This window comes from Abramis brama, assembly GCF_963993115.1.
Source record: "Abramis brama genome assembly, chromosome: 10".
Taxonomy (NCBI): Eukaryota; Metazoa; Chordata; class Actinopteri; order Cypriniformes; family Leuciscidae; genus Abramis; species Abramis brama.
The window spans coordinates 36,339,982-36,354,830 of record NC_139972.1 but is presented as its reverse complement, the minus strand read 5'-3'; the positions used below and the strand labels follow the sequence as shown (position 1 = coordinate 36,354,830).

General features: G+C 37.0%; 1 protein-coding gene across 2 annotated transcripts in view; it reads right to left on the bottom strand.

The window, feature by feature from the left end:
- Nucleotides 1–1,644: 1,644 nt before the first annotated feature.
- bace2 (beta-secretase 2) overlaps nucleotides 1,645–14,849 on the bottom strand; it is a 38,700-nt gene continuing 25,495 nt past the window's right edge. For both annotated transcript variants that reach the window (XM_084126798.1, XM_084126797.1), the window contains 8 exons: nucleotides 13,081–13,169; nucleotides 11,546–11,762; nucleotides 10,634–10,765; nucleotides 7,674–7,808; nucleotides 7,338–7,439; nucleotides 7,050–7,199; nucleotides 6,388–6,556; nucleotides 1,645–4,483 (listed from right to left, as the gene is read on the bottom strand). In XM_084126798.1, coding sequence (XP_083982924.1) covers nucleotides 4,242–4,483; nucleotides 6,388–6,556; nucleotides 7,050–7,199; nucleotides 7,338–7,439; nucleotides 7,674–7,808; nucleotides 10,634–10,765; nucleotides 11,546–11,762; nucleotides 13,081–13,169 — 1,236 coding nt within the window. In that variant the 3' untranslated portion in view covers nucleotides 1,645–4,241. The remainder of the gene's footprint in view (nucleotides 4,484–6,387; nucleotides 6,557–7,049; nucleotides 7,200–7,337; nucleotides 7,440–7,673; nucleotides 7,809–10,633; nucleotides 10,766–11,545; nucleotides 11,763–13,080; nucleotides 13,170–14,849) is intronic.

Genomic DNA, 14,849 nt, shown 5'->3' with positions numbered 1-14,849 from the left:
GTAAAAACGAACAAATGTACTATATAAATTTACTTTATTTTTTGAACAAGAACAGTTTGAACCTGTTATTTATACAGTATAATAGTATTGAATATTATAATAGTATCATTTATATCATGAAGCAAAATGATATGCAAGAATAAAACTAATAGATATTGTCTTGAGTTGATCTGAATCTCAGTAGAAACTGCTGGTCTTTAAGATGAACTTTACACAATGTGACAAATTTAGAAGATGTTTCTTTTGTTCTGCCGCTGTTGCTGGTTAGGACGTATTTATATTGAAGATATTTATTACTTAACAGTATTATTGTGTCACGTTTAGTGAGGACGCGGCATTAGACTTGCTGGATCTGAAGATGATCTACTTGCTGTGATTGTTTTTTGTATGACTGTGTAGAGAAGATGAATGAGTGAAGCTCTTCCCACATGCAGTGCAGTGATACGGTTTCTCTCCAGTGTGGATCCTCTCGTGTGATTTCACATATTCTGACCGATTGAATGTCTTGTCGCAGTGTGAACACTTGTAAGGTTTCTCTCCAGTGTGGATCCTCTGATGCCGTTTTAAAGTTTCAGCTCTAATGAAACACTTCCCACACTCAAAGCACATATGATTTCTTACACCAGTGTGTATTTTCTGATGTACTTTTAACACCAAAAGAGGGATTGTGCTGATGTAAGCTGTTAAACTTAATCTGGCCCTAAATCACACCGACAGGAGATGTCGTCGTCTGAGACAGCAGAGAGTAGCCAGTTAAGCAATGAGGTTTCTTTACAAAGATAAAGTAAGAAGTTAGGTTTACTTAATTATTCAGTAAAACTATAATGTTATTGTAAATATTATTGTTACTTGTTCATCATTGTGTCAGTGTTTTATCAGCTAGCTTCTTTGCACGAAGAACAACATAGTGACGAAACGCGTTTGTCCATTCAGGGCCACTGTAGAAACATGTCGATGTAAGGGGACCCGCGGTGTGTGTAGATAGAAATGGCTCATTTTAAGGTAATAAAAACATAACGGTTCATTCTAAGGTAATAAAAACATAACGGTTCATTAAGTAAGGTCTTTATACTCCAGTGAAAACAGTTATGTATATGATATTGCATTTCTTATTCACATTTAAAAGTCTGGAAAAACTTAACTGAATGTTTCTCATGATCTTGCAATGTAAAGGCCCAGATTTTTCCAGCCCATCTTCACAGATGATTTTCTTTCTTATGTGAGATCGTCTTATGATGTTTAGTGAATGTTTACACTGCTCTTTTCCATACAATGAAAGGGGATGGACCTAAAAAATACTGACCCAACAATTGGATATTGAATTGGTAGTGTTTCCTGTGCTTCTGTTAAAACAACAATAACAAAATCAATTAAATCCTTTTATCCGACTCTAAATAAACTTGAAATAGACTGAGATTCTCACTAAATATTTACCATTATTTTAGATATTTGATTCACATACCTACATTATAGTCATAGTCTCACACCAGCTTCACCTGCATGATCTCAGCATCACAAACCCACCATAACTTTACAGGAATTAATTTCGTCACGTACATACTTGCCAAATCAGATAATAATTGGCTTAATTATTTTAAGTGGGAAAAGCCCTGTAATCATATGTAAAATAATCATTTCACAAGATTCCAGTCTAACAATTTATTTAGCAGGTAGGACTACACAAGAAAATAAAGAATTATGAAACAAAAGATCAATCCAAAATCAATTACAAAAAGCATAAAAATAAGTCCAAGAAGTATACCAGGCAATAAAAAGTGCACTTTTTCTAAAGATTTTCTCCTGGCTCTTTTGCTAGTCTTTCTTAAACACCCAGATCAGAAATTAAAGATATCTGAGGGAATTGATAACTAAATCAAATTTGATCTGAACACAATCCCATGACCCCAGGCTTAACTGGAGCAAAAGGTCATTTCTAATCAAGGGGAGATTTAACACAAGAAAGGCACAACCCTCAAAGCTGAGAAGAGTTTCCCTGTTTTAAATCTTTATTATGATCTGCCGTGCTGGTACGTAAGGAAGCTTATTGCCGCCACAAAATAAAACATTTTAAAAGATAATTGCGACTTTTTTATCTCACAATTGCGAGTTTAGGCCTACATCTCACAATTCTGACTTTATTTCTCACAATTGCGTGGTATAAAGTGAGAATTGCATGATATAAAGTGAGAATTGCGTGATATAAAGTGAGAATTGCATGATATAAAGTCGCAATTGCGTGATATAAAGTCTGAATTGCGTAATATAAAGTGAGAATTGCGAGATATAAAGTCAGAATTGCGTGATATAAAGTGAGAATTGCGTGATATAAAGTCGCAATTGCGTGATATAAAGTCTGAATTGCGTAATATAAAGTGAGAATTGCGAGATATAAAGTCAGAATTGCGAGATATAAAGTCAGAATTGCGTGATATAAAGTCGCAATTGCGTGATATAAAGTCAGAATTGCGTGACAAAGTCAGAAAAACGTGATATAAAGTCAGAATTGCTTGATATAAAGTCGCAATTGCGTGATATAAAGTCAGAATTGCGTGATATAGTCAGAATTGCGTGATATAAAGTCAGAATTGCATGACAAAGTCAGAAAAACGTGATATAAAGTCAGAATTGCGTGATATAAAGTTGCAATTGCGTGATATAAAGTCAGAATTGCGTGATATAAAGTCAGAATTGCGTGATATAAAGTTAGAATTGCGTGACAAAGTCAGAATTGCGTGATATAAAGTCAGAATTGCGTGATATAAAGTCAGAATTGCGTGATATAAAGTCAGAATTGCGTGATATAAAGTCAGAATTGCGTGATATAAAGTCGCAATTGCGTGATATAAAGTCAGAATTGCGTGATATAAAGTCAGAATTGCGTGACAAAGTCAGAAAAACGTGATATAAAGTCAGAATTGCGTGATATAAAGTCAGAATTGCGTGACAAAGTCAGAATTACGTGATATAAACTCGCAATTGCGTGATATAAGTCAGAACTGTGACTTTATATCACGCAATTCTGACATCTTTTCTCAGAATTGTGAGCTATAAACTCGCAATTGTGAGTTATAAAGTCCAATTCTAAGGAAAAAAAACTTTTTTCCTCGGAATTGTGAGTTTATATCTCACAATTGCAACTTTATATCACGCAATTCTGACTTTATATCTCCCAACTGAGTGTTATATAGTCAGAATTGCGAGATATAAACATGCAATTGTGAGAAAAAGTTGCAATTGTGAGAAAAAGTCCGAATTGTGAGATAAAAAGTCGCAACTACCTTTTTTATTCTGTGGCGGAAACAAGCTTATATAGGTACGAGAATGACATCATTGTATCAATCACACAGACACTTTTAAACTGATACCAAACATGAAAGAGAAAATCAAACTCAGTTTACTCTATACGTGGCATAAAGACATTCGGAGTGGCGGGACACGGAAGTCTGTACATATACAGAGAGCGTGGAATGTGAAGCCAGGTTTATCATTTAATTGTGTGTTTTTTGGTTTCTGAAGTTCCTGAATGCAGTCCACGGCAGAAAACTACCTTGCAAAAAAGGATATAATCGAAGTCCATACTGCTTGTGTGCTATATAACAAGTCTTCTGAAGCCGTTACAATAGCAATTATTTGAGCTCAACAGCATCCCCCCCCATTTACTTTCATTGTACGAAAAAAGAGCAGAGCCAAACATCTCCATTATACAGGTTTCAAACAACATAAAGGTGAGTACATTATGACAAATGTCATTTTTGGGTGAAACATTCCTTTCAAAGCACTGCATCTAAAAGGAAGCCAATGTGAACAGTACATAAACTTTACTTCATTGGACCATAAACCTCATTTAGGCACCAGTAGCTTTATTGACAATTCTATTGAAGACTAAGAATAAAAAGAGCAGCATACTTTGAAGTGAAGTACAGGGTAATGTTGATGCTCCACTGTAATGTGCGATACTCATATTTTGGCACTTTATGATTTCTGATTACTATAAAAGTCACATGTATAATCATGATTCCTTCATCGTTCAGTAGTTTTGTCCTGCTTGAAAAGTTCAATCTACCGTAAAAATTGTCCGGAAATGTTTAAATCCTGGCATCTTGACAAACAGGACTGTGATCTTTGGGGAAAGTCACTCACCCAGAGCTCAGTGCAGTGTGTTCACCCGTTACCTGCCCTGAGTTCCCTTCAGCCCTGTTCTGCCGAGTCGGTGTCTCCTCGTCCTCCATCGACGCCTGACGTCACTTGATGCGATGGCGCACCAGCGAGGACTCGTCCGTAATCTCTCCGTCTCGGTGGCATCGGCAGGGCAGGATGAGCAGGATGAGGAGTACGATCAGGACCACTGCACATATGCCCATCAGAGCGTATGCGAACACCCACATCATAGGCTCCCTAAGAGACACGCCGCTGGTGCAGTCGGACGCTACGCCCTCGGCTAGGAACGGCCCGGCAATCTCTGCAAACGGTACACCGCCGTTTTCTGTTTGGAGGACAGGAGAGGTATACAGAAAGAACCATAACCAACATGGCTGCAGTAACACACTAGTCCACTCAAACAAACATTCCTGAGACAGTTAATCCCAAAGTAGACTTCGGTTTCTACATGCACGTCAAGACAGTGGTTCCCAACCCTGGTCCTGAAGTACATCGTTTAAATTAATACATTTTTAGCTAACTGTGATTTGTATATGTACATTTCTGAAATAATTAACTAAGACACCTTTGATAACAGATCACTCTAAATTGTAATGTATTTTCTGTAACGCTGCTTTGAAACGATGTGTATTGTGAAAAGCGCTATACAAATGTGAATTGAATTGAAAAGAAATGAAGGTTTTTGAGGAAAACATTCCAGGATTTTTCTCCATATAGTGGACTTCAACGGTTATCAATGAGTTGAAGGTCTAAATTGCCGTTTCAATGCAGCTTCAAAGTCTCTACACGATCCCAGCTGAGGAATAAGGAAAAATCTAGAGAAACCATTGGTCATTTTCTAAAAAAATAAACATTTGGCCGACGGTTTGGCTAGTTAAGACTCTTATTCCTCGGCTGGGATCATGTAGAGCTCTTTGAAGCTGCATTGAAACCCACTGGTCCCCATTGAAGTCCACTATATGGAGAAAAGTCCTGGAATGTTTTCCTCAAAAACCTTAATTTCCTTTCGACTGAAGAAAGAAAGACATGAACATCTTGGATGACGTGGGGGTGAGTAAATTATCAGGAAATTTTAATTCTGAATTGAACTTAAATTGATCAAGTTACTTGACAAATTTTTGTTGGCCAACCTACAAAAGGTTCCCTCGGCAAAAACCCAATAGGATTTCGGATTATTGCAGAAAATAAGCTCTGACCAACAAAAGCTTATGATTCTTACACGTTTTGTTCATCATGATAGTCTTCATAAACAACTTATGAACTTTTATGAATTATTGACAATGAGGCTGTGAAAGCAGACCAGTGAGTATATGTGTTTTCATGTTCGGTGTGATGTTATTTAACTTTTTACATTTAAACATTTTTTTTTTTTAAACTCAGCCACTGCAAGCGTTTTTGATCATTTTCAAAAAACTTTCATGGCAGACCCTCTGCTTGAAAAGCTTCATGCATTCTTATTACTGATGAAGCTACTGATGGATTTTATGTCATAGAATACAACGTGAAAATATCTTGAGCTTCTGTTCACCACAGACCTTCCAGACAGGCAAAGAAAGGAAAACATGATGCAGCCAGACAAAGTCGGGACAGACAACGGCAGAAATCCCGTATTAACATCGGTGTGGCTTTTTCCAGATGTAAGATGCTGATGCAGGAAAATGAAATAAAAACGACGGTGAAATTGCATGTTTTCTGCTTGACAGGTAAGTTAGTCCAACTTTAGCAATGTAACGTTAATTGAAAACTGTTGTTTGGTTTCTTTAGCTACAAAATGGGCATAATCATAGCGAGAAGTAACGTTTTTCCCTTGTCAATGTTGAAAAATATGTCATTGGATTGTAATTTCATGTAACAGGACAGTGTACCAATCAAGTGACCAATAATGCTTGCTTTCAGAATTTGCATGAATAAAGTGCAACTTATTTGTTGGCATTGCTTCGCTACTGTGCTAACTAGCTAAAGTCAGCGAATAAGACACTGACACAATGTCTCAGACGACGACATGTTTGTCCTGTTTTGGCCACCGTAGCTTCTTCGAAAGGGAGCGGTGGGCTGAGCCGTTGGTTGCAATTCGCAACCGAACCGCTAGATGCCGCTAAAATCTACACACTGCACCTTTAAATTAAATAAGTCTCGCAGCAGAAAGCTGATCCTAAATGCAGCTGTGACACCCCTGGGCACACGTCTTTGAGGCTCCCGAACCCCTGTGTCTGCTTGTGTCCCACCTACCTGCACATGTGCTAACAGCAAAGCCCACCCTCTTTTGTGCACGGTCAAAGATGACGTAGAAGCCCTCCATCACAGTGGCTCCAATGACTAAGCCATTGGCTGAAGGGGAGACTCCGAACCGGAAACAGTCCAATGTCCCGTCAATATCTGTGACTGGCTGGACGTACAGCTGCAGAGAGAAAAACTGATGTCAAAAGAAGATCTGCGAGCTATGTACAATCTCAGTTTCTGTTCAATTTAAGAAAATATGCAACATCAAAACCACAAAGTATATCATGGGTTTGGAGCCTAAGGGTCCTGTGTACAAGCAGGGGTGCCGTAATGGGACGATTCCCCCCACCATTGGGGAGCGAAACACATTGATTCAACCAATACTGAATTTTAAGACACTCTTCCTCAGACACAAACTGTCCACCAGTAAAGACAAATGTTTGGTAAGAGATTGTCCACAAAAAATCCTGAAAATTGACTGCTTCAAACCAATGTTAGTAATATTCTAGAATTAATATTTTGAAATAGCTTTTATTTTTACACTTCAGTTTTCATTAGAATTATGTTATGTTATGGTATGTTATGTGCTCTTGTCATTTCTATAAGTCTTTGTTATAAATATAACAAAGATTAAATTATTTTATTTCGGTTTCTCTAAGGATAGTCCTGACCTGTGGGTGGATGGTGATGCGAAAGGACTGGCTGGTGTTCGTTGCTCTGAGGTAGATTGAGAGTTTGGGGAAAAGCCTCCATGGTGATTCTCCTCTCATCCAACATGCAAGCTTGGTGCCGTCAAAAAATCCAGCAGAGAAATCCTCGATCTAGGAGAGCAGGAGAAAGCAGGGTTTCATCCAATCAATTGTAACTGAGGAGTCATTTTAGAGTAGACTGAAACCCTTAAATATGCACAAAATGTGTGTTTCTGAGGTAAATAATTTGCCAAAAACAGAAGGTCATACCAATGATGTTTGCAGAATAGCCTCTACCACAGCACTAAACACATTTCCAGGAAGTCGCAGTAGAGTCGTCCCGCTATCCACAATGGCTTTATCCGAGTTGTACTGAACAAAATGACCAAAGGGAGAGAAAGATCAATCAAAAACAAGATCACTACATTTTTATCGCTGCCGTATATTTTATCGAATGCTGTAGTTACTCCACTGGCAGCCATTAAAGGTACAATTTCAACTCACCCTTGGCTTAATTCCAGTAATTATCAATGTGTTTTTCTAAAAGGATGGACTAGATTTTCTGGTTGAATTTACTTATTTTTTGGGCTTGACTGTGTCATGTACCTCTTTGCAATCTAGGTTTAAATTTTGGTCTCCAACTTCAAGCTTCAAGACTTCCACTTGATAGTACCACTCTTCCAGGATTGGTGTGTACCAAACTGAACCCTGGTACAAGGTTGGCTCAACTCCTCCCATGATCTGAAATGCAACACAAAGACATACTGTAGAAGCATGTCATCTGAGGCATATCATCTTTGCTTTGTTTATAATAAAAATCTTCCAAGATATTAAAGTCCCCCTGTGGTGAAAATCCAGCTTTTAATGTTGTTTATATGTCTATGTGGTGTTTTTAATATGCTTTAAGACAAATCGTGTAAATTCATCAGTCGACATCATTGCTGAGTATTTTCTCCTTAAAACTGCAGTGAACCAAAGACTTTTGCATACGCGGTTTGAAATCGCTGGTGTTTTTGACATCACAAACTTGTAACCAATCAGATCAACGTGTGATCATCAACGAGTGGATCTCTGAGCTGCTGTGAGTGAGTGGAGGCGGGGCTCATTTACATATGCATATAACCGTGTATATTAATGAGGCAAGAGTGTAGAGTTACATTCAGTCTATTTTAAGGCATGAATAAACGTTTAAATATGTAATTTTGGTGATCAAAGATGATTTTTGAGAAATAAAATGATTGACTACAGGGGGACTTTAACAATGGATACTCTTGATATAAATTAAGGCAAGAAACTACAGGTGAATACGGGTTTAATTTAACTAATAGATATCAACATACTTTCTCCAGTTGATCAGACATATCAAGACAGTTGTTTTGTATTGCAGGTTTTCTGAAATGTTACGTTTAAATATGCAAATAGGGCATTATCTAAATAAATATGCATACATTTCGAGAACAGAAATCTGAACTTTGTCTAATATGTCAACAAGAATTTTGAATCTGGCTTTACCCAAAGGTTTTTTCAGAGGGGATTTTTCGATATCTCTTTTAATCACCCCATAAACCAGAAAATACTGTCAATCTTTTTCACACTCAGGTAAAGTCCCTTTTTCTTTTATTGAAATATTTAGTTAAGTGCTGGTGTTCATTGCTACGTTTTCAACTCCACAATACAAAAATAGGGTGTTTTCCAGTTGTATTAGTTGTATTTATTGTTAATTTATCTGTTTAAGTTTAATTCTGCTTTTCTACTTGACAGCAAAAGTCGCTGTATAAATAATTAAATAATTATAAATTAAAATTAATAAAAAAAATATTATTTTATTTATTTATAAATAAATAAATAAAAATTACAAAGGGAAAAACTATTTTGACAGAAAAGGTATCATCTGAATCCCCATGTTCTCTTTTTTGAAGTAACAATAATATAATTGTGGATCTACAGTATCTATTTCCTTATATTTAATAATAATAGAAAAAGCAAAATATTCTCAAAATACATTCAAATGAAGATAATAAAAAAATAAAACTGACTAGATCTGGCATTTGCCTTCTGCAAATAGCCTCTAATTAAGAGGCTAGTCAAATATTTCCAAAAGGCTTTGGACATTGTTCAGCGGTGGACACAGGACACACTCCTCCCCACCGCTCTTCCCATCTGCTCCTCTCTGCGGGACATGTGGCCGTCTCTTCTTCCAGCGCTCCCGTATTGCTAGCAGAATGTGCTGGCAGCAGGGGGCTCTCTTTAGCTTAATTAGCTTCTCACTAACGAGACACGCCATCCTATAGGAGGCAGCGGAGGTGTGAGACACAGAGACGCACTGAGCTTATTATGTTTCTTGAGTAGCACTGAGAAACCCAATCTCATCTGTCTTTGAGAGAGTGTAAATGGGTCTGATTTATGAGAGCAGGAATCCTGAATGCTACTTACGGCACCAACTTGTATGATTAAAATCAATAATACCTGTTAATAACAATGTTCTCAAATATTTTGTGATCAGGGTCTCTAATTTTGTAGACAATGGGCTCAAACTCTGGTCCACTCTTCAGATTTGTTCAAATTGTCCATAGAGACTGCTGCTCCTTGTTTGAATACACTTTTCAGTCTAATATTGTGGTGCCGTCTATAATAATCTATTTTTTAATAAACCTACACATGAACAGTCTCTTCTTGCAGTTCTTGGGCAGAATAAGCTGTACTGAACATTTTCATTTAAAGTCCCCCTGTGATGAAAATCAAGTTTTTAATGTTGTTTATATCATATGTCTGTGTGGTGTTTTTATGTGCTTTAGACAAATTATGTGTAAATTCATCAGTCAACACCATTGCTGAGTATTTTCTCCTTAAAACTGCAGTGAACCAAAGACAGTCTCAAAGACACGGTTTGAAATCGCTGGTGTTTCTGACATCACAAACTTGTAACCAATCAGATCAACGTGTGATCGTCAACGAGTGCATATACTAAGTGAGGCAAGGGTGTAGAGTTACATTCAAGTTATTATAAGCATGGAGAAATTGTTTTCAAGTTAAAAAAGTTTAAATATGTAATTTTAGTGATCAAAGATGAGTTTTAAGGGATACAACTATTGACTACAGGGATTTTAACAATTTTAAAAACACTGTTGCTTAACTCAAAATGCTTTCCATCATATTGACATTAATAAGTTATCTAACATACATTGTTTCCCTAATTTAGAAACATTACCAAAAGTATGCTAAAAAAATAATAACATTTAATTAAAAAAGAAGTTATATAGTGTTAAAAATTAAAATTAAGTAGTGTGCAAAATTAAGTATTTTTGTGATATTACCAAATACAGTAACATTTATTTTATAGCTGAAGTTATTTAAAGAATGTTTTGTGACTAAATTAATAAATATTAATAGAGATACTTAATATTGCAACTTATTTCATATAAAAATTGAATCGTTTTCATGTTAATATAAACAAATGGGTGTACACACAGTAGCAGTTCAATCCTAGTAGTTGGATTAGTTTTGTTCTAATTTGGATTGTATATTTTTGCAGTTCAATGTAAGACTGCTTCAGGTTTGGTACACACCAAGCTGCCGCCCGCTGGGTCAGCTGTAGTGCTGGCTGAGACTCCTGCTCCGCACATCTGGAGAGAAAACACATCTGGAATCCCAGTCTGCCGCACAACAGAGTTGAAGAAGGGTTCCACTGATGGGTCGGGCTGAGAGGAGAAAAAGGCAAAATGCATCCTATTTAAGGAGCTCTTAGTATTTTCAGATCATATAATACTAATAGTCTAAATCCAAATGGTCCCACTTTATATTAAGTAGCCATAATACCTGTGAACTTACATGGTAACTACATGTGTGCATAGTATGTAACTACAGTGCAAGTACACATTGGTACATAATATCTACAGCTGTAATATTTGTGTACCTACACATATGTAACAACCCACAGAATGGTGTGTGTAAGTATAAATGTGTAACAGGACATTGGTAACAACACTTTTTTCACTTCAGCAAGTACACATGTAACATGAATTATTAACTACATTTTGTAACAATATGTATTTACACAAGTTGTTAATATAAAGTGGGACAGTCCATCAAAGAATACCAAGGTACCTGTACATGTCAAAATACCTGTTACACTGCTTTGAAACCAACGCAAATATTCTATTTGAAAAAAACTATTTACAATTATTAATTATTTTCTGACTCTGTCACTTAATAATAGCAAATATACAACTACCTTGTGTATGTATATATGTATGTTCTATATCTTGTGTATAACTATTATTGTGTTCACTAGTAGAGTACATAAACCATTATCAAACTCAAAACACCATTGATGTTTGAGGATCTGAGCCACACCTTTGTGACATTTAACTTATCACGTAACAACCATAGCAGAGCAAAATCAAACAGTTTGCACACATTGCTAACATAACACACCTTTTATAAATAAAACACCTATGTAACACCATCATGTGACTTACCCGAACCAGTAGAGGATAAGCAAGCCCAAGAATTCCCTGCCAGTTGATTCCAGGCAGAAAGAAGCCTTCTGAGGAGAGGATTGCAGCTATGTTGATGGTGATGTTACCACTGGGCCCTTTAGGAATGGTGATGCGGTCAGTTCCCAGTTCCCCCTCCCATTCTCCCTGAGTGTATTTTACTGCAACTGCTCTCCCAGTGCTCTGATATGTACTGGAACTGAGCAAACCATCATAACATCGGTTTATCACTGATGCACTACAAACATAATTCACTAACAAACATTAAAAGACTGGAATTAATGAATGTAAGTTTTGTCTGGGTGCTTTGTTATAAAACAGTGTGATGTAGTTGTGAGGTGTTCTGATCTTACAGTGCTCTGCTATAGTAGTGTGTGATGTAGGGATGTGATCTTACAGTGCTCTGCTATAGTAGTGTGTGATGTAGGGATGTGATCTTACAGTGCTCTGTTATAGTAGTGTGTGATGTAGGGATGTGATCTTACAGTGCTCTGCTATAGTAGTGTGTGATGTAGGGATGTGATCTTACAGTGCTCTGTTATAGTAGTGTGTGATGTGATCTTACAGTGCTCTGTTATAGTAGTGTGTGATGTAGGGATGTGATCTTACAGTGCTCTGCTATAGTAGTGTGTGATGTAGGGATGTGATCTTACAGTGCTCTGCTATAGTAGTGTGTGATGTGATCTTACAGTGCTCTGTTATAGTAGTGTGTGATGTAGGGATGTGATCTTACAGTGCTCTGCTATAGTAGTGTGTGATGTAGGGATGTGATCTTACAGTGCTCTGCTATAGTAGTGTGTGATGTAGGGATGTGATCTTACAGTGCTCTGCTATAGTAGTGTGTGATGTGATCTTACAGTGCTCTGCTATAGTAGTGTGTGATGTAGGGATGTGATCTTACAGTGCTCTGCTATAGTAGTGTGTGATGTAGGGATGTGATCTTACAGTGCTCTGTTATAGTAGTGTGTGATGTAGGGATGTGATCTTACAGTGCTCTGTTATAGTAGTGTGTGATGTAGGGATGTGATCTTACAGTGCTCTGCTATAGTAGTGTGTGATGTAGGGATGTGATCTTACAGTGCTCTGTTATAGTAGTGTGTGATGTAGGGATGTGATCTTACAGTGCTCTGTTATAGTAGTGTGTGATGTAGGGATGTGATCTTACAGTGCTCTGCTATAGTAGTGTGTGATGTAGGGATGTGATCTTACAGTGCTCTGCTATAGTAGTGTGTGATGTAGGGATGTGATCTTACAGTGCTCTGTTATAGTAGTGTGTGATGTAGGGATGTGATCTTACAGTGCTCTGTTATAGTAGTGTGTGATGTAGGGATGTGATCTTACAGTGCTCTGTTATAGTAGTGTGTGATGTAGGGATGTGATCTTACAGTGCTCTGTTATAGTAGTGTGTGATGTAGGGATGTGATCTTACAGTGCTCTGTTATAGTAGTGTGTGATGTAGGGATGTGATCTTACAGTGCTCTGTTATAGTAGTGTGTGATGTAGGGATGTGATCTTACAGTGCTCTGCTATAGTAGTGTGTGATGTAGGGATGTGCTGCTGCAGCTACAGCAAAGTTGCTGCTTCCAGTATCAACCAGGATGTTCAGCTGCAATGACAGAAAACAATGATGTTACACTAATTTTTTATGCATTACTTGGTAATAATGACATTTCAGAGGAATACTCCGTATTAAACATAACTTCTTATCTGTAACATGCTGTTGATTAACACAGAAAATAAACATCACTCGGCTAGTAAAGAACCGATTAAATGTAAATGTTTATCTTGAATGCAGTGTATGTCACTTTGGATAAAAGTGCCTAAATGTAATGTAAAAGAAAAAAAACTAATAAATAAATGTACTTTTAATGGAATGCTTTTTTGTTAAGCAGAAATGTACAGCTTCTTTTTGTTAAAAACTGTTGAGCTGTAATGTCTAATTTATTTGTTTTTTCAAGTGGGACTACTTTGCTAGCGATATAATTCTTGTGGATGGAGTTATCTCCATGTGAAAAGTTCTTTAAGGATTGTTACATCACATCCCATATCATATGAGAGTTACCGGGTTCATCAAGAGCTTTAACAGCTTATACGCTCCTGGAAAGATCTTCCACTAAATGTTGGAACATGCAGGGATATGCTCCCATTCCACTTGATACTGAATGTGTTAAGTGGGGTTCTTGTCTGCTTTTTTCGCAGGCAGTCATGTTCTGCCAGACTCATGTTCACAGGATTATTGCCATGCTGGAATAAAAAAGGGACCTTCCCTGCTGTTGTGTGAAGTCACACAGTTCTCTAGAATGCCATTGTATCGCGTAGCATTAAGATTTGTCCTTAGAGAAATGACTACTGAAATAACCAAACCCATTAATTAGAAGGGGGGTCGATCCTTTTGGCCATATAGTGTTCAAATATATGGAAATAAAAAAAATAAAAAAAATGTTGAGCTACTTTTTGCATGTTTACAGTGGATATAAAAAGTCTACACACCCCTTTTAACAACCAACAGCGTTTTTTTGTTTGTTTGTTTTTTTGTGAAAAATGTAAATCATATCAGAACTTTTGATGTTTAAAGGGATAGTTCACCCAAAAATGAAAATTCTGTCATCATTTACTCACCCTCAAGTTGTTCCAAACCTGTATGAGTTTCTTTGTTCTGCTGAACACAAAGGAAGATATTTGGAAGAATGTTTGTAATCAACAGATCTCGGTCCCCATTGACTTCCATAGTAGGAAAAAAATATACAAACATTCTTCCAAATATCTTCCTTTGTGTTCAGCAGAACAAAGAAACTCATACAGGTTTGGAACAACTTGAGGGTGAGTAAACAATGATAGAATTTTCATTTTCAACTACTCCCCTCCAACCATCAGTCTGCTATGAGCGAGGGATGGAGAGGAGGTGAGCTAAAATAACCCCCCGCCCTCTATTCAATACTCCGTTTCACTTGGAAATACGTCACAATGAAGTTTTTTCTCCATTCTGTCACCTGATGGAGTTTTGGTTCCTTGCCACTGTTGCCTTGGCTTTTGGCTTGCTTAGTTGGGGACATTTAATATTCAACAATATTATTGATCTGCCTTACTTAAGGTGGACGATGACGCAATTTTCTTCTAGAAACAAACTTTGTTGTATTATTTTCATGTTATCACTGTGAAGCTGCTTTGATACAATCTGTATTGTAAAAAGCGCTATATAAATAAAGGTGACTTGACTTGATTTGACTATATTTTCCTACTCTTCTTTGCAAAAATGTTCCAGATCAGTCAAATTGTGAGGGAATCT